Source organism: Charadrius vociferus, unplaced genomic scaffold (genome assembly GCF_000708025.1).
Source record: "Charadrius vociferus isolate BGI_N301 unplaced genomic scaffold, ASM70802v2 scaffold54, whole genome shotgun sequence".
NCBI classification, from domain to species: domain Eukaryota; kingdom Metazoa; phylum Chordata; class Aves; order Charadriiformes; family Charadriidae; genus Charadrius; species Charadrius vociferus.
Window position 1 is genome coordinate 1,841,349 of NW_009648350.1, and position 22,909 is coordinate 1,864,257.

Sequence of the window (22,909 nt, forward strand, 5' to 3'; positions counted from 1 at the left end):
GCTGAGGTGACAAGTCTTGTGGTACTTTATCACTGTCACTGCACCTTCCCTGCTCCTGCTGAGGAAGGTGGAAGGTTAGTCCTTAGATTTGAGCGAAGGATCTGTTATTTTGCCATGGGCTATCAGTCCTGTTCAGCCTGGCAAATCCAGGGGATGGCTTCAGGCAAAGAAAGCGATGAACGGAAAGCCTCCGAGAAGCTTCTTGCTTCCTGTAATGATTGCTTCCTTTTACAACAGGTCCCTGAGCAGGTCATCTGAAGAAATGAACCTGAGAAAGTGGTGGGTTTCTCCCCCAACAATGTGCAGGCTTCTGTCCTGTGCACTGTAGTGTGGGAGCAACCTTTACCTCCACCAGCCCCCTAAGGCTCAGTCACTAGATTGTAATGAGGTCTGTCCAGTACGGCTTGCTTCCACGAAAGGCTTTTGCAAGGCAGAAATGACCACTTGACTGCCAAATTCCTTGGACTTGTAAGGGGATACGTGTACCTGAACAGCCGCTTCCTAGGACCAGGTAGAGCAAAGGTGTAAGAGACTGACTCGGCAACACCAGTTTTGGACTGATTTGGAAAGAAAATCTGTGTGCATGTCGGCAGCACCCACTGAACAAAAGCCCTGGCAAAACCAGCTTTGTAGATAGCTTAAAATAATCAACCTTTCTTGCAGTTTTTGACATGGGCAGCCTACACAGTGCCACCTGTTAAACTCCAGATCCACAAAAGTAGTGCTAGACTCCCAAGCTGGTTGCAAATAATCCTTGAAGGAGCAAGATGACATTAAATCTGGGTCTATGCAAGGGAAAGCTAAAGAGAGTAGTGGTTAGTTTCCAATTTCTCCTTAGGAGTTATACTTTGGAGCTGCCGTTATACATTAACCAGAGCAGATAGGCTGCCAGATTGCCTCTGGCAATTGTGGAGTCTGCCTCCAACGCCTGCCTTTCTCTTCTGCATTGTGCTGGGGTGTGCGGTGGTGTTCGTCTTTGTTCACCTTCCCACCTCATTTGCCTTCAGGAATATGAAGCTCTCTAGTTTCAGCATCAGATATGGAGAGTTTTGCTCAGAGTGCAGTTGAACTCTTTTTGTCTGGCACTAAAGTGCTTTGTGTGTACCCAAGAAGGCGGGACAGGTTGTCTCAGAAGCTGACTAAAATCAGTATTAGAGTGAAATAATCGGCGTAGGATAATCCAGCTCCATACTGCGGAAACAGTACTTCTTCCCAGGTGACTCTGATGAGAGAAGGCCATAGGGACACACATACAAGGACTGTTACGTAGCAGTTAAAGCATAGCATGTGTGAATAAATACTTATTTGGATTTCATTGACAAGCCAGAAAAATGGTCTTAACATGAGGGGAGGCACTCAAGTCCTTGACAATTATGCCCTGTTTTAAAATGTTCAGTAATGTTATTCTGAATTTGTTAGTATTCACGTCCCTTCATGCTCTGTTACATGTTTCTAGCATGCGTACTACTGCTTTGTTCCTCTTCTGTGGTGGCACCAATTCCTTTCCTCATTGCATGTTAATGAGAAGTTTTGTTTTTCATGATTTTAGGACATATGCTTCTGTCCGGTTCTGTAGATGTGCAGTTGGTTTTGCCTGACATGAAATGCTTTTGCCCTGAGGCTTGTGCAGAAGTGCTGTCCTTCCGATGGCTATAAGTAATGTGCTAAAAACATGCTCAAGGTAAATCATAGAGCTGTGGCTTCCCCAACCACTCTCGTACTCGCCCTTTTTCCAAACTGCTTTTCCTTCCATGCTCATGCCATGGGAACAGTCAGTTGAGGAGATCTTATCCAATACCCATCTGAACAAACCCTATGATTAAGACTTGTAGAGATGAAATGGCCGATTGTACCACGTGTACACGTGAAAGTAAAAAGAAAACTTTACTTTGAATTATCATGCTTCCCGTCTTTAGCTCCTGTATGTGTTTCTTCTGGTTTTGCTCCCTAAACTTTGTGCAGAAGTTATGTTGAGCCTGTTAAAGGATCTGCTGTCATTGTGTGATCTGAAGCTTCATTAATCTTATCTTCTTCCATCCTGTTTTGCCCTTTGGTTCTATGATATAGATTTTAGTAGATATTTGGGTACTAGGGTGTCTGATGCCTAGATATACACTGCAGATCCTGAGTAAATCTGAGAGAAGTGGTTCTGAGACCTCTCCTCCAGCATGGGGCCACCTGAGATGCGACTGTGTGAGTGTAGTCCACGCTTCCTGATGAGGAATCGCAAGAGAGTGAGCAGGAGCAGTGTCTGCATGGAAAGCTGCATGGCTCTGGCTTGACGCAGCTGATGGGCTCGACGGCACTGGGTAGAAAGCCACCCTTTCTCTGGGTGCCCCAGCTTACCCGTCGGGCTGTAGCTGAAGGTTCGGTGAGCAGCCTGCTGGCCCTCGCCTGCCCATTGTGGTCTGCAGCGCTCGGCTCAGTCGCTGGCATGCGTACCTCCTATTCATGGAAATGAGAGTTATCCAGAGAGCAGGGAGCCTCCTGCGGAGATAGGAGGGGAATCCAAAAAGGAAACAAAATATAACAAATGCTGTAAATGGCAAATACTGGAAAAATACTGCTGTGGGGAAGGTGAGTTAGGGAAGGAGGTGGGGATGTAGGGGTGCCTGTTCCTACTGTGCAAGCAGTTTGATTTTATTTTTGGTTTTTTTTTTTTTTGGTGTACAAGGTTGGGGAACCGCTGTGGTACTTGAAGAAGGGATCAGCTGCAGTGGGGGCTCTTGCTTTAAGATGGATGAGGTGCTAGGACTCTTCTGCATGTGCAGGGAATGCTTACACAAGTAATTTGTGTGTTTTGGAGCACAAGCTGGTGTCTCCACTTCTCATTAGCAACCCCAGTTCTGATCTCCAATCAGTAGGAAAGCGGCTCTCAAACCTCTTAACTGTGCTGAGGTACAAAAGCAAAAATAGGAGCCAGTGTTTGGCAAATATGAATGATGCTCGCAAGGGGAAAATGAAAGTATCCTCCCCTCCCCCCCCCACCCCCCCCTTCAAGCATGACACTGGAACTAAAAGCATATTTTTCAGAGAAGGTGGAAAAGGATTTATGGGTCCCAAGTCACAGGGCTGACACTGCCGTTCCTGCCTTCTCATACACCTTACAGTGAGAAGGCCTTTCTCACTCTTCTTCTCTTATAAGACAGCATACTACACTAGTCCATCCCTCGCCTGCATTTTCTCTTGCCCGTTTTTAGACTGTAACCTCACCAGGACAGCAATAGGACTTGTTTGGCACCCAGCTTGTTTGAGGCCTGCTGACAATGAGCTCCACCACACCAAAAAGCAGAATTTTCCAACTTGGACGTTGTTCAGAATGGCAGGAGTCTAGGCAATGATACCATAATGAGCAGGATGAAATTAAGACCAGTACAATGGGAACTGACTATCAGGAGTTTTGGAACACTTTTTTTTTTTTCTTTTTTTTTTTTTTTTTTGCATGAAGTCCTATTGTTTATGATAACTAACAAAACTAAATTATGTACTATAAAACTCTGGCCTCTGAGGACCAAGCAAGAGGCGTTACTGGATCTCTTGTGGTTCAGGTTGGCAGAAGCAGGGAATCTTTCTGCAGCTATTGGGAGGAGAGGGTGGGGTGAGAAATGAAGACTGCAAGTTAGGCTAGCTATGGCTGGCAGAAGAAACAACCCCACCCCCAGATACTTGGTCTGTTTTTACTGCAGTCTGATATATGTTGGTTCAGCTTGCTGTCTTACTGGGCCTAACAGTGTCCCTTCTCTCTGCAGGCATTGGTGTCACTATACAGTTACGCGGACGGTTTCCTGCCAAGTGCAGAATGGGTCAGAAACGGTGATCCAGCGAGTTTATCAGAGCTGCCGGTGGCCAGGACCTTGTGCCAACTTAGTGAGGTAAAAATCTTCTTGTCTCATATTGCCCAAATTTTCCTGCATTTCTTAATGAATTTGTTAGCATTTAAGTATTTCATAGCGGGTTGAGATCAATGGGTCAGATGTGACATCCTGCTTCACGGTGATGTAACTAAAGAATGCCACTGGTGTTAGCTGCAGAGTAACTACACATGAAGGTAAGTGTAGTATGAGGGACAAGCTACGTGAAACAGTTTAGGTTGGGTTGTAATGCCAGTTTGTGCTTCTTCACACAGGAGGCTGCTGCTAGTCAGGCATGAAGCTAAATAAACATAAAGTCTGATGTCGTGCAGTGTGACTGAACAGGGTTAGCAGGGATGCTGGGCCGATGGCACTATGTGGCTTGTTGGTATCAAGGCCTCATACTTGGGTCTTTGTATTGATCACGTACACCGGAAAACTTTGATCAAATTCCTTGCAGCTAGTGATGGATAAAGGTAATAAGCCCTGTACCTTTGAGTGGAATTTCCTTACAGCACCTCTTACTCCTGCATCTCAATATCCTTTAGAGACATGCATGAAAGCACGATGTCCCCTCTCCCCAGATGAGAAAGGAAACTTAGACAAAGTGACTTGTCAAAAACTTGCCCTGAGCCCGCTTTGCCTTTCAATCATTTATGGTCTTGGGATCCACCTACATTTAAGAAAAAAACCCTGTGTGAAATAGCTATCCCCAGCTACCACCTTTCAGTATGCAAAGTGTCTTTGTATTGTTGCGCTTTGCCTTCTCTGAAAGACATACTCGGAGCAGAATAGTGTTCCCCACCCATCTGGGAATTGATGCAAAAAAGCCATTGTGCTCTAAATTTACACCTAGCTTCTATAACAGTTTCCCATGTAGACAAGCCCATAATTTAGCTCACAAAGCTTAGTCATTTTATTGCTATTGTTAACAATTCACCCATAGGGCACTGATTGAGATCCTCTTGTACTTGATAACCTAGCCACAATGTGGTGGAACTACCCACTTAAATACCCAGAGATCCACCTTCCCAATCTGTTCTTGCAGCTCTTCATCTGGAATTCACATTTTCCATGTGGCAGTTACCACAGTTGGTTCTCTAGTTTCTACTTGGCCACTGGTCAGTCTAAGTTTTTTCACTTGTAATATATCTGCTTTGGTGTCTCTTTGGTCTTGTTTTATGCAAGGCTGTGGTTGAAACACTTAATATTTTACGCTGTCATGGCCAAACTTCTGTTGAAGCTTTTTAATTTCCCAGACTTTTTACGCACATAACTGTCACTAGAAACTTGTGAGCTTTCACCTTGTCTCCTAAACTTGCCAAAAATCGTGCTTATTTTTCCTTGTTAACATAACTGTAGTTTCCTAAGTACCAAACAATTGATCATGTTACTAGTAAAAATCCTTTTTGTGGGCTCCTGCAGTTACTCATATACATTGATTCTTACATTGTTAACCCAGAGACTTTAGGAGTAGTGTGTGCTGTTGTGACATTGTTATTCATGGAACATTTTCAGTTTCAAATGTAGTTTAGTTCATTTGCCTGACGACTCCAATTGTTTGGAGACAATGCAGAATAGCAGCAGACTTCTTAATTTTTCTTTCTATGTGAAAATATCATGGAAAGAAGCTGGGGTTATTGATATTTAAGATCTCAGCTGGTGAAAGCTTAGCTGACAGGAGCTGTGTTTCTGGAAGACTATCACCATGAAGAAACCTACCAGAAGAGATGGGAGAACACTAATGCTGTTCCCTTTGCAAGTGGGAGGAAACGCAAGTGAAGCAAATAGCACCCTTCCAAGGAAATTACTGTCTGTCCTCTAATCATGTACTGCATGACATTCTTGCACGAAGTAGAGAAAGACCCTGGATCTCCCTTTCCCAAGGACCTCCAGAAAGCTGCTGATAAATGCTGGAGCCCACCCAGTTGTCAACAAAGGTAAAGCAGGAGCAGCATGTGCTGGTTCGTGATTGTTTCCTGTACTGCCACTGTACAAAAGGGAGAGCCCCAAGAACCAGTAGGAATGAAGTTGAAGGTCACTGATGTCCTGAGATTTGAGTGGGTTGTTGGATGTTATCCCCACCCCAGACATCTTTTATAAGTGGTTGCTTGTTTTCGGCAGTGTGTCTGACTTCTAATAACAGAATGAAAAACGGCCACTGAAAATGATGGATCTTATGACATGTTGTCTACAGTAGTAACATTTGGTAACCCTGAGTCCTGTTGTATAGTTGAGGTCTTATTTCCTGGGCCTACGCAGCAGCCTATCAATCTTACGTTGCCAGCACCTAGGGATGTGTGAATAACTGCCTTTTTCTTGTCTCGGAGTCAAGCTGAGGCTTTAAATTTTGTTTTAACGATGTTTTTCCCCCCTCTTTCACCAAAATGAATATTGACTCTTTAGGAAACGCCAGTCTCTCTCCTAATCCAGGTGAATCCCATCTCCTGTTTTAAGATGAAAATTCCCAAGGATAGCAATGAGAAAGACAGTCCCCAAAGTCATAAGGCAGTTGAGTCCCTCTTCTATTTAGCACCTCACTTGCTAGTGCAGTTCCTTGCAAGTTATACTTATTTTCCTTATTTTTCTACTAAGAAACTGACTTTGAAGGGGCTTGTAAGCTTATACCAGCCACCACGCTGCAAAACATCCTTTGACAGGTCTCTGAAAAATCTTACAGAAGATGAACAGAGCAGAAAACTCAGGTGCCCTCCTCCTTCCCCCCCCCCGCCCTTTCCTCTAACTAGTGGCTTGAGAGTGATTCCATACCTACTTTTTTTCAGAAGAAAACAAAAAAAAAACAACCCAAAAGCTATCTTAGCATGTCTGAAAGCTTTGGGTGACACTGCCGTTTGCCTGGGAGTTGTCCTGGTTTTCTTGGGGATCTGTTTTTTCTTGTGAGGAGCATACTGTCTGTGGTGCAGGGTGAAGACAACCCCTCTGTGGTTAGGGTAAATGTTACCTCTTTAGTGTTTCAAACTAACTTCTCCCAAGAGAGAACGATGGATGTGGTATGGCAGAACTTCAGCCCATGGGATTGCTACCGTGGCTATCGCTAACAGCAAAGGACACCTCTACCCATGTTTCATCTAATCCTGCTACTGCAGGATTGAAGTCCAGAAGTGCTGCAAGCCCTGGTACCTTGTAAGGGCAAGGGAGTCATCACTCAGAGGGACATCTTAAGTAAGGAGATCTTCAGTAGATACCTTCAACAGGGAAAAGTAGTGCGACTAGTATCAAATCTGATAGTGTCCTGTCCCAGTGCTTTGCAAAACACAGGAGAGGGCTTACGCTACCTTCATGGAAGTGGAAGCAAAGAATTCCCTGTGTCATTAAATGCCTTCTCTAGGTCACCAGTCCTTGAGTCCTATAATATGGGGGAGTTTCTCTATTTTTGACTACGGTCCTTAATGATTGCCTGCCGGATTGTATCTGCTCTACATGACAGGTCCAGCAAGAATGCTTCACAGGGCCAATGCATCATTCCCATCAAACAACATTGTTTCTGTTTCCTCCTTACCTTCTCTGTACCAGCACCTCTGTCTCTTCAGGTTTTCTGGAAGTCTAGCTTCTGGTGACGTCAGGCTTACGCCGGCTCTGGTAGTGGCTAGAAATGTTCATGCTCTCTATATCACTGTGGTTATTCAGGTAAGATAAATATATCTGCTTTCCTTTTGCCAAAAAGACAAACTTAACGATCTTCTGATCTTCTCTTGTGAGACTTGTGGTGTCTGAGCTTGAAGGAGGGGGGGAGAGGGGGGCACAGCCAGATTCATATGGTGTAACACTTGACTGTAAGCAATGCGAAATGTTTGTAAGCCATTGGCGTTATTTTGGCTTTATAGTATTTCTCCCAGCTGTGACTCGAAACAAACTGTTTTCATCTCCTTGTTTACAGGGAGTGAACCATATCTGGGAGAGCTTTCATTCTGCCAGCACCCGTTATCAGGCTGCTCACTAGCAAAAGGGACGCCAGCCAAAAAAAAAAAGGCATCTCTCAACCTCGCAGTGACAGCTGAGAGGGGCTCTCTGTTAGAGAGACTCCGCGTACAAGCAGACATCAGTGTGGCCAGACAAGGATTTAATCCATTTCCTGTCTCCCATTCATTTCTGTTATGTTTCTTTCCCTTATTGCACAAACTGCAGCTTAGGGTCAAGCCTTTGACAGAGGAGTATCTGGGAGATCCCCAGCCTCGCAGCTTCAGTTGTGCGATGTCCTTGCTGTCTGTTCACTTGCTCTTGGGAAGCCGGCAGCTGTACTTCTTTTGCAGGAGTGTCGTCATCTTGGCTGGGATGGGATGAGCTGCTCCGTTCTTGCCCTCCACCCCAGACTCTTTATTTAGCTTGGGTGCTGAGTTGCTTTGGAGTAGTCTTGGCTGGAGACTTTCCCTCAGCAGATCTATTCTTGAACTCTCTCCATTTGTATAGTGAAGGCTTCAGTTTCTGCGCGCCATAGGATATGCCTTTGCTTTGTCACGCTACGAAGTGAACGGGCAACTTTCCAGCAGTCTGGCTGAAGCTCCTAGTGTACTTACAAAAATCACATGCCATTTATCTGTCTGAAGGAAGGGATAAAGCCTGTAGCTTGGTGTTTCAATGGCAACCGAATCTCTGGGTCTCTGCTGCCTGGATGGTTGCTCCCAGCTCCCAGTAAACCCAGGCAGCTGAATTGTAACCCTTCTCCTGAGCAATCATTTTGCTGCAGCAGCTGCGGCCTAATGCACAATCCTGTCATGCTTAGGACACTAAGCTTCTTGAGGATCAGGGAGAAGGGTGGTCTCATAGGCCAGGCAAGTATTTAAGACCTGCATTCCATTGCTGGAGCTTTCATGACTTCCTGTGCCTTTGGTCAAGCAATGCCACCTCACCTATAAGATAAGAACAGTACTACTTTTGTCTTGCTGTGTTTCACAACTTTGAGAAGAGGACACTAATTGGCCAAAATCAGCGTAATTTTGAGTAGGGTATTTGTATATGACTTGTGGTCAGTAAATCAGTATCTCAGGAGGTAAATGAACGTGGTGAACAGCCTGGCAGATCATACCCTGTTACAGTCTTCAGAAGACACGTTTTCTGCTTCAAACTGTTGTTACTGTGAAAATCCCTATCTCATCTCTGGAACCATGCTGCTTCAGGTTGTGGCAGGGTAGTCTGACTCCTCTCCTACTTGTTTCGTCCTAGAAAAATGAATGTTCCCAGCAAGGTTGCTTGAGTTTTTATTCTGCTGTTTTTTGCTGTACTCAGTGGTCACTTAACTGTTTCGCTCTAGCCTTTGAGTATCCTGTCTCTGCAGCACGTTCTGGCTTCAGGGAATCTGGAGATTCCCCTGGAAACCCATAGCTGGCTTGTACAGGCATGGGCTTACCCAGCCTCCGTACTCTAGCAAGAGCCATTGAAAGCCCAAACATGAAGTTACTCATCTGTCACTTCAAACATCGCTGAAAGGTCAGATAGATGGAAGGGGAGAGCATTCTTGCAACACAGCAAATCTGGGCTGTGATGCCCTTTCCAACTGCTGGTCACTGCATCATTTTTTTTCTTTCAGTATTCTAGCTGGTTTGGCTTATCACAAACGTGTTGTCCTTTTGATGATGTTTTTAACATAAGCAGGCTACAGATCTTGCATGGATTATTCTTGCTGTTTGTTGTGTTTGAATATTGTGTTTTATTTTTTGTTGTTTGCATTTAAACTGAGCACACTTCTGCTCCCAGGGGGATTTTACAAGCTAGTTTGCAGAATAACAAAGAAGGAATTCTGTGGGCTCATCCATTTTGGTCTTCTCTGCTTTTGAAGACTATTGCTACAGGGTCAGTAAGAAAAGTTGGAGATCTGTCACCCAAGAGATTGGCCTGTAGCTGATGTTTCTCCTCAGTTGCAGAAGCAGTAATGCCATAGGGAAATCCTTCTCTCTTTCTTTCATTCCAGTCAATTGAATAATAAATCCCAGAGCTTATTCCAGTGCATTAGGATTGCTATTTGAAGTTCTGTTACACACAAACTCTTTTATGTGTTTAATTTTCTTTATTTCTCTCCAAGATGTAGAGTCACATGCTTGGAAAAAGATGCCTGCTCTCCCATGCATATATGGGATATAAATGTAGGATGAACAGTGACCCTGCAAACAGGATAGAGGCCCTGGGTGTGTACGGGGATTAGACCTGTAGCACAAGAGCGTGTTCTTAGGTTTGGGAATAATGTGCATGGCTGTGCTTTCAGAAGGGGACCTGCGTGCTGCTGGCTGGGCACTGGTGGAGGGCCATCTGCTTTGTGGATTGTGCACAGGCGCAGGTGTCCTCAGGCTTCTAATTGAAGGCCTTTTGATCTTGCCTGGACATGCTGTCTGGGCACTGTTCCTCCTTGCTGGTAGGGAAGTGCAGTGCTGCTCTGCCGTAGCACTGAGATCTAATTGCTAATGAAGACAGGAGCTGATGGTTAGTCTGGTGGCATAGAAACATCTGTCTCTGTGTCCTTTGTCTTTTTTTTTTTTCTTAGGAATGAGAGACTGTAAAGTATTGCTCTGTACAGCTTGGGATGAGAGGTGTACAAGTTTCCGTTTTCTGGGTTTTAGGCTCTGATAAGTTGTGCAAACCAGACACTTTCAGAATTAAACAGAGTCCTCTTTCTCCCCTTTGGCAAAGGCAGGACACACACAATGGCCTCCAACACTCCTGCAGCTGCAGGTTTTGTTTTTTTTGTCCGGTGTCTGCAGGAGCATATTTGAAATCCCTCTGGTTGTGTTCTTCCGTAGGGAGCTACTGCCTTTGTGCTAGGGAAACTGGAAGAGCTGAGGCTGCAGGAAAGAAAAGAATAGAAGTGTGATTCACAGTGTGATGGTGTCTGCCATGCTTGTGAGTGCAAACATGATGGCAAAGGTACTCCTTGACCCTGTGTCAGCTGTGGCACTGCTTTGAGGTGATATTATCTTGTCTGTATTCCATAGAGAAGCTGCCTGGTGTAATCAGTGTCTGGTAGGCTTTAAGAGGATAGTTGTGATGGTCTGTCTGGAGTGGGGATGGTGGTGTTGAGAACCAAATAAGTTCTTGATAGCTTCTGTGAGAAATGGACTCTCTGGGTACACCTCTAGGATATTCTTCTCTATGTCAATACTTGCCTAGCTCTTTCCAACCTCCTTTCTTTCCAGGGCAGCCAAGTTCTTCAAGATTAGGTTACTTAACCTGACATATTTGAAGCCTGATTTCAGAACAAGCTGATTTTTCTATGGGAAGCTTTAGATTCTTGGCATGTCTGTAAATCAGGCCATGGGTACCAAAAATTAGAGGAACTACACAAGCTTTGTTCTGATCTTCTCTCAATGCAGAGGTAGCACTTATTATAAATAAGATGGATTGTCCCTATTTGAAAGACAATACGCCAGTTATACATACAGAGTTGGACCCACTGGGTTGATACGTGACTTCATTGCTATGACAATGGTAGGTAAAAGAAAGCTTGGTTTCCTTGGTTTCCAGATTCTTTGCCAGTCAAAAATGCAAGTTCATTCCTCTTGTTGTCCTGAAACCCACTAGTAAGTGATGTTGACACTTTCAACCTGGAACTTGAATAAAAATGAGTAGAAGCCTCTGAAGGTCACCAAGGTCTCCTCAGGCACAAACTGCAATGGCTGAATGAATCACACTAACAAAACCATCTCTTGTGATGTGGAAATGAGTTTCACGCCTTCCCTCTCATGTGCCTTCGTGTACAAACAACTTTGTAAGTGTCAAAGGGCAGGGGAAATCCATAAAGGGGAAAGAAGGTTTTTCCTGTTTGTGACAGGCTGTCCTGCATGGGTCGTGGCAGAGATCACGCCTTTCTCTTCGACCTGACTTTTGAGGCTCTGATCCAAGAATGTGACACACTTTCCATTTCTTGTGTCATGTCTGGCTGCTGTGTTCAGTGACACTTCCTTGAGAGCAAGGGGAACATACCCTTGTGTGCTTGGGTGTGAGACTTGTTGGCTGCCATCCCTCAATGCGTCCTGACCTCTCTCCAGTATTTCTAGCTTCATATACCCAAGTGAGTTAATCAGTCATCTCGTGCTCCCTCCCCAAATTACCACTTTCTGGGCAGTCACTTAGAGAGACACAAGCAAGAGACTCCCTTTCCCAAATGATGATTGCACGTGGATGAGCTCCTGTAGCTTGTCTGACACTGACCAGGCAGTCTCCAAGATCAGATGGGTGTTTGAGCTGCTCTAGTAACAGCAGTGGCCACTAGTTGAGGTTTTTTCTGGGTTCTTCCCTCAGTGTTGCTTCACTCCCTAGGACCTTGCTGTGAGCCTCAGAAATGTGTTGGTGAATGATGCCTGTCTCTTGCAGTAGAGTAGCAGGTCCTGGTAGTTTGCTTCTCTGAAGTGCTTGGAAGCCTTCTGCTGAAGGGAACTCTGTATGCTGAGGACATCCTTTGGCTGTCTGAGAAACAAAGAGGTGCAGGTTGTAGCTCATCCTAACCTCTTCTCTTACTGTGGTTTTCAAGATTTCTATGACAGTGTTTGTGGCTTGGGTGACATCCAAGGGAAAGCTTTCCTATTCTGCTACCAATCCCTTTTTCTGCTTGTTGTTTTCCACACATTTTCTTTCTGAGTCTTCTGATCATTAACAGGTATCTTCTCTCCCTCTCCGTTTCCCATGTTTTTTTCCTCTCCCTCAATTGCGCCGCTTCAGGTATCGGACAGTGGTGATGCTTTGCTAAAGGAGTTCTCTTTGTTCCCCTGCTGGAATAGCAGTCAGAAATCTGCATGATGTGACGTGATGATACATGTGACAACAGAACCTGGTGTCATGTCATATGATTTAGGAAAAACGGTAGTATGGAGAACGGAGCAGATTTGAGCTAGCAAGCTGGGACTACTTCGCACGCCTGACTGCACAATGTTGAACAGAGCTGCAAATGTCAGGACTCTTCCAGGAAATTCAGGGTGGGTGGTAGGCTGTGGCAGCTGAGCTCCACGTTTGTCATGCCCTGAGAAGTCCTCGCTCGTTTGAGGATTAAACTATAGCTACTTCCCCGACACAGAACTGCTGCCAAGATTCCAGTCTGGCTCAAGCCGCTCTCCACACTTCATAATGAAGTTTGAGAGAGCTTTAACATCTTGGTGTTGGCAGAAACATGGTTTTAAAATCACGGTGTGGTTGGAGACTAGCTGGCTCTGGACACTGGTAACAGGGCTGGAGACTTTCATCTCAAGGTCAAATCCAGCTGTGGTGTTAGTGACAAAGTCATGAACTTCTGACTGATGGTTTGGGGCTTACGTGTGGAAAGATGTCTTGAGTCCAACGCCAGGACTGGGAGTCGGGAGACTTGGGGTTCAGTTCCTGAACTTTGCCAGAGCTGTTCCAAGAGACCCTCAGCAAGACACTGAAAGTCTTCGTGCCTTAGGTCTCTCCGTGAAGAAGCACTGAAGGTGTACCTACATCAATGTGGTGCCAAGTCCTCAAACTCACTTTTGACTGTGAACTCCTGAATACCACTGGATGCAGAAGTGCAAAGAACTAGGTGGGATGAGCTGGCTCTGTCCAGCCCGTATTAGACAAGTGCCTGGATCGCAGTTGTCAGTATTAGCAGTAACTGGTGTGCTTTTTGGCAACTCGGAGGGTGAGGACGTAATGTTCCCGGGAGACAGCGCTGCTCTCCCATTGCTGGGCGATGCCGTTCCAAGTGCAGGCAGCCATGTGCTCAGGAGGAAGCTTGTGCGGTCCTCCTCTGCAGTGGCTATAGAAGTTGGTTTCTGTGTTTGGCAGCTGGCATAAATAATCAGCACCAGTTTACTGAGAAATTAGTTTCCCAAAGACTGCGTTAACAACGCCTGAGCTGCTGCTGCCTCTCCAGGGCATACAGGGGCAGCCTCTCCTGGCAAGGCTTTGTTACTGCTTCTCAGAGTAACTGTACCAATGTCACTGCAGTGCCGTGGATGTACACCTGTGCCTGCTGCCCCTTGGAGGGGTTTTGGATGAGATTCATGCAGTTTTTAGCTCCCTTTTGGCCTTGTGCCCAGCCGAGCCCGGGGCAGTGCTGCAAGCGGAGCAGGCTGGGGCAGCGCTCCGTCTCCTGGCGGCTCTCGGCACTGCGGGAGGAGGCCCTTCCCGGAGGAGACCCGGGTGCTCCCGGCTGGTGTCTGCCCGGCCTTGAGAGAGAAGCATAAAGCTGCAGCCTGCAACACGGTAATCCCAAAGCTTCAGCCTCTCCCTGTGCGTGCCAAATTCCTTTGGCTGTTAAATAAGGGTAGGAATTTTGAGGGGAGCTCATAGAGTACAACTTCTGTGTTTGCTTTTAGCTTCATGAATAGCAGCAGTGACTTGTCTGGCTGTATACTGGGAAAACTCTGATTTGCCAGCTTTGAACGGCTGCTGGTTTAAAGGAAGAACTGGCATCTATGCAACTGTTTTGCGTTGACTTCAGAATTGCTGCTGCCTTGCACAGGTCTGCTTGTGTCTGCAGGCAGCCCTCTAGTTCCCAATGGGGTATGGCAGTACTTGCGCTTGAGTTGGAACCCTGGGGGTGCTGTGTGCTGTACACAGAGCTAATGCATGTGCCCTGCAGAACCTCAGCTGTGGTGAGGAAGAGTGTGACCCTAATTCAGATGGAAAACACTGAGGCACAGGTCAGCTAGCTGGAAAAAGTGTTCATGCAGATCACTGATGTAGTGTTGTGTCGTGATGATCTTTGTCACACTGATGTGTTGATACAGCCCAGATCTGAGCGGTGGGGGTGGGAGAAGGTAAGACACCCAAAAGATTCGTGCAATTTTTGTGAGAGTAATGTTTTGGAAACTATTAGTACTGAGTGAGGAAAGGCTAATGCCAGTCTTCGTTTGATGTCAGAGATATCCACACAGAGGTAGAGTGAGGGGAGCCAGTCATCATCTCTGCTACTTGCAATGACTTGGTAGTGATAAGACCTGCACAAAGCATACTGGTATTATTTGGGGGAGAAGCGTGGGAAGACCCAGAAGAGCATGAGGGTTTAAGAAGAAAAATAAGGGTTTTCAAATTGGATGAACGCTGTGGCAAACCCTTGCTCTGTTATTTTGTGCGTCTCCTTTTTCTGCAGCCAGGGGTGGCTGAGTGCTCTGGGGATATATCCCAGGCAGGACGCTGTGCTATGAATTAGCAGCAGTACTGCTCTTGAGTAGGTAAGTGCATTCTACTGACTTCTTGTTTGTGTTAGTTACAGGACTCTCATCAGGCCCACATACAAAATGTCCTACCGAACTGTGACCACGCTGGAGTGGAGGTGCTGTCCTGGCTTCACGGGGAGCAACTGTGAAGAGGGTAAGTTATCCAGCAGTACACCTGTCCTTACAGAGCAGCAAGGGGATGCGTGGATGGACTGGCTGGGTCGAGTTGCATTTTGTTCCTCAATTTGCTCTACACCTCTCAAACACAGGAACAAATCACCTATTCTCTTCACTCCCTGTCACTGTCTGAATACTCACACACAAAATCCAAAAGGTGGTCTTGGAAAATAGACCAGACTGCCTGCAAAGAAGCCTGAACAAGGAGGGGGAAAGAAATGAGGAAATGGTTACCCAGGGATGACCTGTTTATAGATATGCTTGTGGTTGGCATCCTCATTGCACAGTCCTTCAGAAAATGCGCTTTCTCCATGTCACTGTGTTATCTTCTTCACATCCCACTGTCATCACCATCAGTTGCTGTAGCTGATGGAAGCTGATCCCTGGATGGCTGCTTGTAAGACTTATGCCTGTAAGGTCTGGACACAAATAGTATCCGTTTTCCCAGAGAGCTTTGAATTAAACTGGGCACCTTTTGGTTTCCCTTCCCACATACCCCCTGACTTACTGGTGCAACATTCAGATTGCACAGTGCGTGAGAAAACACAGTTCTGGGTTTGGCATCTGATCTTTCACCAAGGAAAACACAGGGAACTTTCTAGAGCTGGAAGAAAGGAAAGTCTCTTCCCTTTCTCATAATGGTGGACAAAAAGGGCATGTTTTGCATTTTCCTTCCTGATGTTTTTTCTGCTTCGACTGTTGCTTCTGGGGCTTTGAAATTAGTCCTGCTTCTCCATCAAATTTCAGGTTTAGGCACTAAGGCATCTGCTGAATCTCTGCCATGAGTGTTCATGGCTTATGAATGGGAGAGAAACTAAGTGTTGAGTTTTCATTTGCATCAGGTCAACACAGCCTGCCTCTGCTGGCTGGGGAAGGGTCATTGGGGGTGCCTAACATCTCTAAGACTCTGCTGTTTCTAGCTGTACCTTGTTTTCTTTGTGCTGTGATATCTTGGTGCTAATCATACAATTTGGGGAAAATCTCTACCTGGGAAGTTGTCTCCTTACAGTCAGAGTGATGGTTGCAGACAGCAGCTCACTTCTGGGAAGCTATTGTTTCCTCAGCAGCCTGAAGCTCAAGAAAAGTCTTAAAAAGTGGCAAAGTTTATCTTAAATTGCACTCTGCAGGAGACAGCTTTGCATTTTAGCATGCTGCTAAAGGAAGTGAACCTGGGAAAGAGAAGCTGCTCTGCGCAGCTTGGATTTTTACCTGTCACTGCAGGGGAGAGGGATGCTAAGGATCGTGGCAGAACTCTTATTTCTAAAGTAGCTGCGGCTCAGCCTGGCCGAGGATCTGACCAGGGACCTGAGAAGCCCGTGTGTGCAGCCTGTTCGTGCCTGTAGGTTTGGACAGGTGTGAGTAATTACAGCTTAGTGGTGCTGCTGGTGTAAAGGAGAGAATCCAGCTCCCTCCCGCAGTGCCAGATCTGTCCCAGCAGAGTTCAGTGGAAATAAAAAGCCAACATAAGCTTGTTTGAGAAAGTCAGCAGCGATCTCACAGGAGCAGGTCTGTGGAACGAGGTGACAATTTTATGCAGTCAGTTTTCAAGGTGGAACTGTTCTTTGGGGCCTGGATATGGTCTGTGGAGTGTGAGCAGAAAGCCAGTAGCAAGCCCTCACTTTCATGTGTGAGATTCTTTTTTACACCCCCCCCATCTGGCACTACTGACAGTCTCATATTCCTGAACGAAAGAGGAAAACAATGACAACAAAAAAAAAAAAGACCCCTTTATAGTAGAGCAGTGTTGTGCCACTTCATTTCTAGCAGTGGTATTGACACTAGTGGTATGCACAGCACCTCAAGCTGTCCAGAGGGATTAATTTTAAAATTGAAGTATTTACTTGCTCCTTATGTTAATCCTTAATGTTAGTATCACTTGGAAGTAAAAGAGGCTGAAAAGAGTTTTTTAGGGTTTTTTGGCAACCTGATATACAGCCTTTCATACCCCTTTTTTCCCTGCGCTCTCTCATCCTACAAATTCAGTTCCTCTGAGAGGGTAGGATGCTTACATCTGTGTAGGTCCTTTCTGGAAAGAGCAGACAAAAGAAAACAGAAAACTAAACTGAAACAAAACAAAAACATTGTAGTTATGAGGCACCAGCAAATTAGCAGGGTAGAACCTCAAAATGCTTTCATCTTTTTTTTTGGTATTAGTTAGATTTCACCTCAATATTTCATTTTACTTGTATTGTAGCTGGTGCTTTTGAAGTTGATGTGAGGTAGGTATGATTGAAGGCAGATTGGACCTGCACTATTTTTAACTTGCCTCCTTGCTGTGCTGCAAATGCTCTAATTCTCTGACAGTCGCTATTGTTCTCCACTGTCAGCAGAATGGCAACTGCAACGGCGCTGACTCCAAGATGTCTCCTGTTTCCAGAGACTGAAGGAAAAAAATTCCTTTCCCAATGGGCCCTGGAATAATAAAGTTGCATTTTCATGAGTAGGACAGACTAAGCCAGGAGATAATGGATTGATCAAGCACCTAGAGCACTTCTGAGAGGGGTGTGTGCACTGTTGCAGGGTCCCTTCTTCAGACTGATGATGTTTTTTGCATCTTCAGGCTTGAGAAGTCCTATCTATTGATTGCTTCTTTAATCCCCAGTGAGCAGAGTTGATACTTGTTCCTTTTTTTGTGTTGTTCTGGAACAGTGTCTTTGGGGGATCCACTGTAGCCTATCTGGAGGATTGATTATTTTTACTAGCTGTCCTTTTATGAGGCCTTCCTTGCCCTTTTCCAATTTGTTTTATTTCTTTTAGCATTTTATGGGGGAAGATAAGATAGTGGGAGGATGGACCAAGGAAACCAAGTCAAAGAACTTGCAATCAGTCAAAGGCTGCAGTGCAGCTATTTCCGAAATACATACTTTTGTGTTATCTCCCAAATTGCCAGGTCAACTTTTCATAAGAAAAGGAAACGTTCCAGCATGGATCTCTAGCCCCAAAGTATGGCAGAATCCTGATGAGACTGGCTTGCTGTAACACACCTTCAATGAGAAAACTCCCTTTTCGCAGTAATGAACTGCACACGATGGAGCAAGCTGTTAAATGCAATTCGAGTATTACAAAATGTCTTGACCCTTAGCTAATAAGTTTAGCTTGAGAAAGTAACCACTTAACTGTCACCAGCTGGCAGGCACCTACATTAGTGCTGAAGGCTGCACATTGTTTAGATTTACATTATCTTGGGAACTTAACTCTTGCATTGTAGCTGATAAAGAGCAGCATCATTTGGAGGAAGCCCAGCTCTAAAAGTGGGTGGAGATTTTGCTACTCAGTGGGCTATTAATTTACTGAGGTGGGGATGGCTGCTTCCAATCTGTTTCCTTTTTTAAGTTGACACTGCTTGGGGCTCTCCCCTCTTCCCTTCATTGTTTTCCCCTCGCTCAGAGGTATGTCAACATTTGAAAGGTCTCTATTTCCTTTTTCCTTTTTTTTTTTTTGAACTGTGACCAGCTAGTTGACTAGATAGTTAAAAATCACCGGTTGTACCAGGGCTTCCCGAGGGATTTCTTCCAGCTTTCTTGGATGGAGAAAGAGACTTGATGCAAACAAGTCTGGTGAATTTAACTGTCAGTAGATGCTAATTTTTATTTTTCAGTTTCAGGATTTTTTTTTGTTTTGTTTAAACTGGAGCCCAAGCCTAGGACAGGAAATGAATCCACTGAGCCACCCAGTCTGCTGACTGCTGATATAAAGAACATATGGACGAGGGCAGTGCAGAGGTGAAGTGGTTTAGCTATTGCAATCATGCATCAAGCTGATTGATTTGAATCCAAGATGATGCTGACATTTCAACTCAGCCTTTTTTCTATATGGCTGAAAGTTCAAAGGCAAGTGCAATCTCGTGGGAGAGGAAAAGTGTCCCTAGCAAGTTCAGGGGCTCAGCATTGCCCTAGAGCTCTCCAGCTAGGCAAGGTCTTATTTCACTTCACAAATCTAACATAGATTTCTTTCTTGTTTGTTTTGTATTGCTTAAATTTGGGACAGTAGCCAATATTGTATTTACCCCAGAAGCAGATTGATGCTAGACAGCCTAGCTGTTTGGGCAAGAAGCAGCTCCAAGAGTAACCTCGGCACCTCTAAAGTGATACCATTGTGATTCCAAGCGTACCTTGATTTTTCCTTTATTTTTTTCTATTTCCATCAGAATACAAGTAGGATAGGAAATTTGAGCAGCCTTGTTCAAGTAATGGCTCAGTTTGAGAATTTGTCCACCCCCCCTTCAGTTCTTGGAATATTTTTATCAACTTCTAATAACTATTGTTTGCATCTTGTCATCCTGGTATTTTTCAAACCTTTTAGATTCCCGTGTGTTTACAGTTTTCAAAGCAGCATAAGAAAATAAGGACTTTCCTTGGTATGATATAGTGCAAAAACCCTCTCCTTTTTTACTGCTGATTCACAAAGTTTCTTGGTCTCAGGAGGAGCGATGCAGAACAACACTGCCAGGAAAGTCTTAAACTAGCGAATGCAATCATGATATGATATTTGATGAGGCCATGAGAATGAACATCAAAACTAGAGACCTGAAAGTTTGAAAGCCTATTAAAAACGCTCTACAAGAAAGGGTATTCAAAGTGCTGTTGATGGGACTGCACTTCTCCAGGTCTTGGTTTGATCCCCTGTGAACATAGAACTGTCAATCTATGGGAAAATACAATGTTAAGATTATGGAGTAACATTTCCCATAATATCACAGCCGTTTTCTTCGGAAGTTGAGCTTGTGTGAGTTTTTTTCCTTTTGTCAAGTACTTCAGTTCCTTCTTGTTTCTTCCTCTTCCTTGTAGCCTTTGGAAGCAAGGGAGTTAAGTCTGTATCACATACATAAAGTAGCAGAGCTCTCTGCTGCCACTGAACGTTCATCTTGCCCTTAGAAACTGAGAAAATCTAAGAGAAGGCAGTGGTGGTCAAGAGAGGCATTGCGCTATCTGTTCCTGTTGCTGCTAAATCTTGGTACAGTAACTTTTTTTTTTTTTTTTTTCCCCCACTTCAGCAGAGTCTGGCTCCTACCATAATCAAAGCAAAAGCATCCATTTGAACAGTGAAATTCTCCCAGAGGTGGTTCTCTGTCCTCTCTGGTTAGCAGGGCAGTTCTACACTGCAAATGTGTTGCAGACTGAGGTACCTTCCTTTTTAGGTTTGGATCTAGCACAGATCCTCGCACGTATGTAGTTCTCTTCTGGAGACTGGCTCAGTAATTGCTTTAGTGAAAGGTGACTTTGCTCTCATTTTGAGACCTTTGAAACAAAGTCCAGCACTTGGTTCCACATAGCAAACTTACTTCTAAAAAAATCTCATTCCAAAATTTAATGTTTATTAGATATAAGTGAATTATGTGAACCCATGTTCCAGACTATTAAGGGCAACCTGAATTTCCTAATAATTATCGAGTTGTAAAGCAATTAGTAAGTAGTTAGTAAAATGTGGAAACTAACTCTGTAAACCTACCTTCAAAAATTTTTCATGAAAAAACATCAAAGCGTGTTGATCACCCTTGATGGAGTTGCTGATGCATGAAAGTGGCTTTCAGAGTAATGATATTTGTGTACCAATAGTACACAGGTGTTGCATAGTATCTGCTCTGATATCTTCTTCCATAGTATACGCCTCTTGCTCCTCCACTCCGTATGTTACACCACCTTCTGCTCGTGTTTCTGGTGGCCTCTTCAATATTAGGCAGAGGGTCCACCAGAAGTTTCCCAAACAAGACTATGATGTGTCACCCAATTCCTTTCCACTCCCATCACCATGCTGACCATTCAGCAACCTCTGGCTTCAGGCATAACATGTGTGTCACCCTTGATCAAATTTTCTGAGGAGTTCCTGGAGTGTGTGGTCACTGTTGGAAGAATATGCAGCCTGCTGAGAGCGCTTTCTGGCATCGGTGCGGTGTGACTACTTGAACAATTTCTAAATGTTCATCTTCTCTTTCGATACGCAGTCAAAAAAAAAAAAAGTCCCTGTCAGATTTCCAAAGACTTTGACACTGTATTCCAGCATCTGAGTAGTTTCACTTTTTTTTGGACGTTTTTAATCTGAACAGGGAGAATTTTATCCAGCACCTAATGTCAAAATATTTGGAGTGCTAAATATCTGCAGATGTTATCTTAACATAATTAGAAAAGCTGTACGCTGTACTGTTACATCATCCCAATTTTTTTAGCTCTCATCAAATTACTGTGGTATGTAGAGAATCTTTTTCTATTTTGATAAGCTGTTTGTTTGCTTTCCCGAATATAGTGGATGCTTTCTCTTTCTCTTAGCTGTGTATTTCTTAATTCACAAGTGACAGACCCACCTGTTTATAGTGAATGGCTTTCCTATTAACTTGCTTTATTTCTAATCAGGGGTCAAGGTAACCTTACCACGGGTACGGCTAACGCAGGACCAGGCTGTGAGGCTCTATGTGCGTCTGCTCTGCTTGGATAGTTGTCACCATGCTGGCAGGATTCTGCCAATTGCTGTCAAAAGAGACAAGCACCTGAGGCTGCTTTAACTATTTCTGCCTGTCTGTAGGTGCTGGTATAACTAATGGATAGGCGTGTTTTCTGGGAAGTGGTGCGGTGCAGCGGGAGGTTAGAGTTGAGAAGGAAGTCCTTGGTAGTTGATTTGAACTTCTGAGCTCCTACTGCTGCAGTAAAGCAGGTTCTGCCATTACACAGAATGGATGCCAGGGGCAGCGTACGGCTCTTCCACATCTCTGCTAGTGTTGCTGCTTCTTAAGGAAGTTTTGCTTTCATCTTCCATGCAACTGTCTTTAATGCATGAAAACAAGTAAAGTAGCAATCTTGGTCCTGGAAGAGGGCAGGTTTAGATTAAACGTTAGGAAGAAGTTTTTCACTTTGAGGATGGTGAGGCACTGGCACAGGTTGCCCAGAGAGGTTGTTGAGGCCCCATCCCTGGAGGTGTTCAAGGCCAGGCTGGAGGTGGCCTTGGGCAACCTGGTCTAGTGGGAGGTGTCCCTGCCCAGGGCAGGGAGGTTGGAACTCGATGATCTTCAAGGTCCTTTCCAACCTAAACCATTCTATGATTGCTGGAAAGACCAAAAATGGTGAATTACTAGAATAGATGGTCTATGAAATTGGGCAGGGTCTTCACTTTCGCCTGTTAGAGATGGCATGGGATGGTTCTGCCTTGAAGCTGGGAGTCTCTTGAGGTTCTTTTTACCAGCTTCAGTGACAGAGCAGGTAAGTGCTGACAAGCTGGGCTACGCTAGAGGCAGCTGTTGTCAAAAATATTGTCAGTTGGTGACTGGAGCTGCTATTGGCTATGCTGGTTTCATTGAATCCTGCTCTGAGTACTTATGATCCTGTAAAGGACGTAAAGGGTAGTAATCTTGAAGCACTCAGCAAAGCAGATAGACAACTAGGAAGAGGTCCACCAAAAGAAATTGCTTGCATTAGGGAGTTATAATATGTTGATCACAGGAGTAGATGCGTGAAATTTTCAGGATGCTGCTGGTAGGGAGGTCAGCCAAGGGGATACAGTGCTCTCCCCAAACTCTGCTGTGAGCCTGTAAAGAGAGCTTGAGATGGGGTGGAAAAGGTAGACTTTTGACTTCAATAGTTGGTTACGGAATGGCAAATACTGCCAATTTTTATTCATCTGTGGTGCTAGTGTGTTTCTAGCAGGCTAGGAGTTCCTGATGGGATCAGTTTGATCAGCCAGGAGAATGGAAGCATGGAAGTCTTGGGCACTGCATATCTCTTTCTCTTGACCAAAGATTCAGTTATGGTGGACCTGACAGCCTTTAAGAAGTGTTTT

At 44.8% G+C, this 22,909-nt stretch overlaps 1 protein-coding gene across 1 annotated transcript in view; it reads left to right on the plus strand.

The window, feature by feature from the left end:
- COL26A1 (collagen, type XXVI, alpha 1) overlaps positions 1-22,909 on the plus strand; it is a 179,026-nt gene that overhangs the window by 21,767 nt on the left and 134,350 nt on the right. Inside the window, exons 2-3 of the mRNA XM_009885118.1 lie at positions 3,750-3,872; positions 15,019-15,122. Of these exons, the coding sequence (XP_009883420.1) occupies positions 3,750-3,872; positions 15,019-15,122 (227 nt within the window). The remainder of the gene's footprint in view (positions 1-3,749; positions 3,873-15,018; positions 15,123-22,909) is intronic.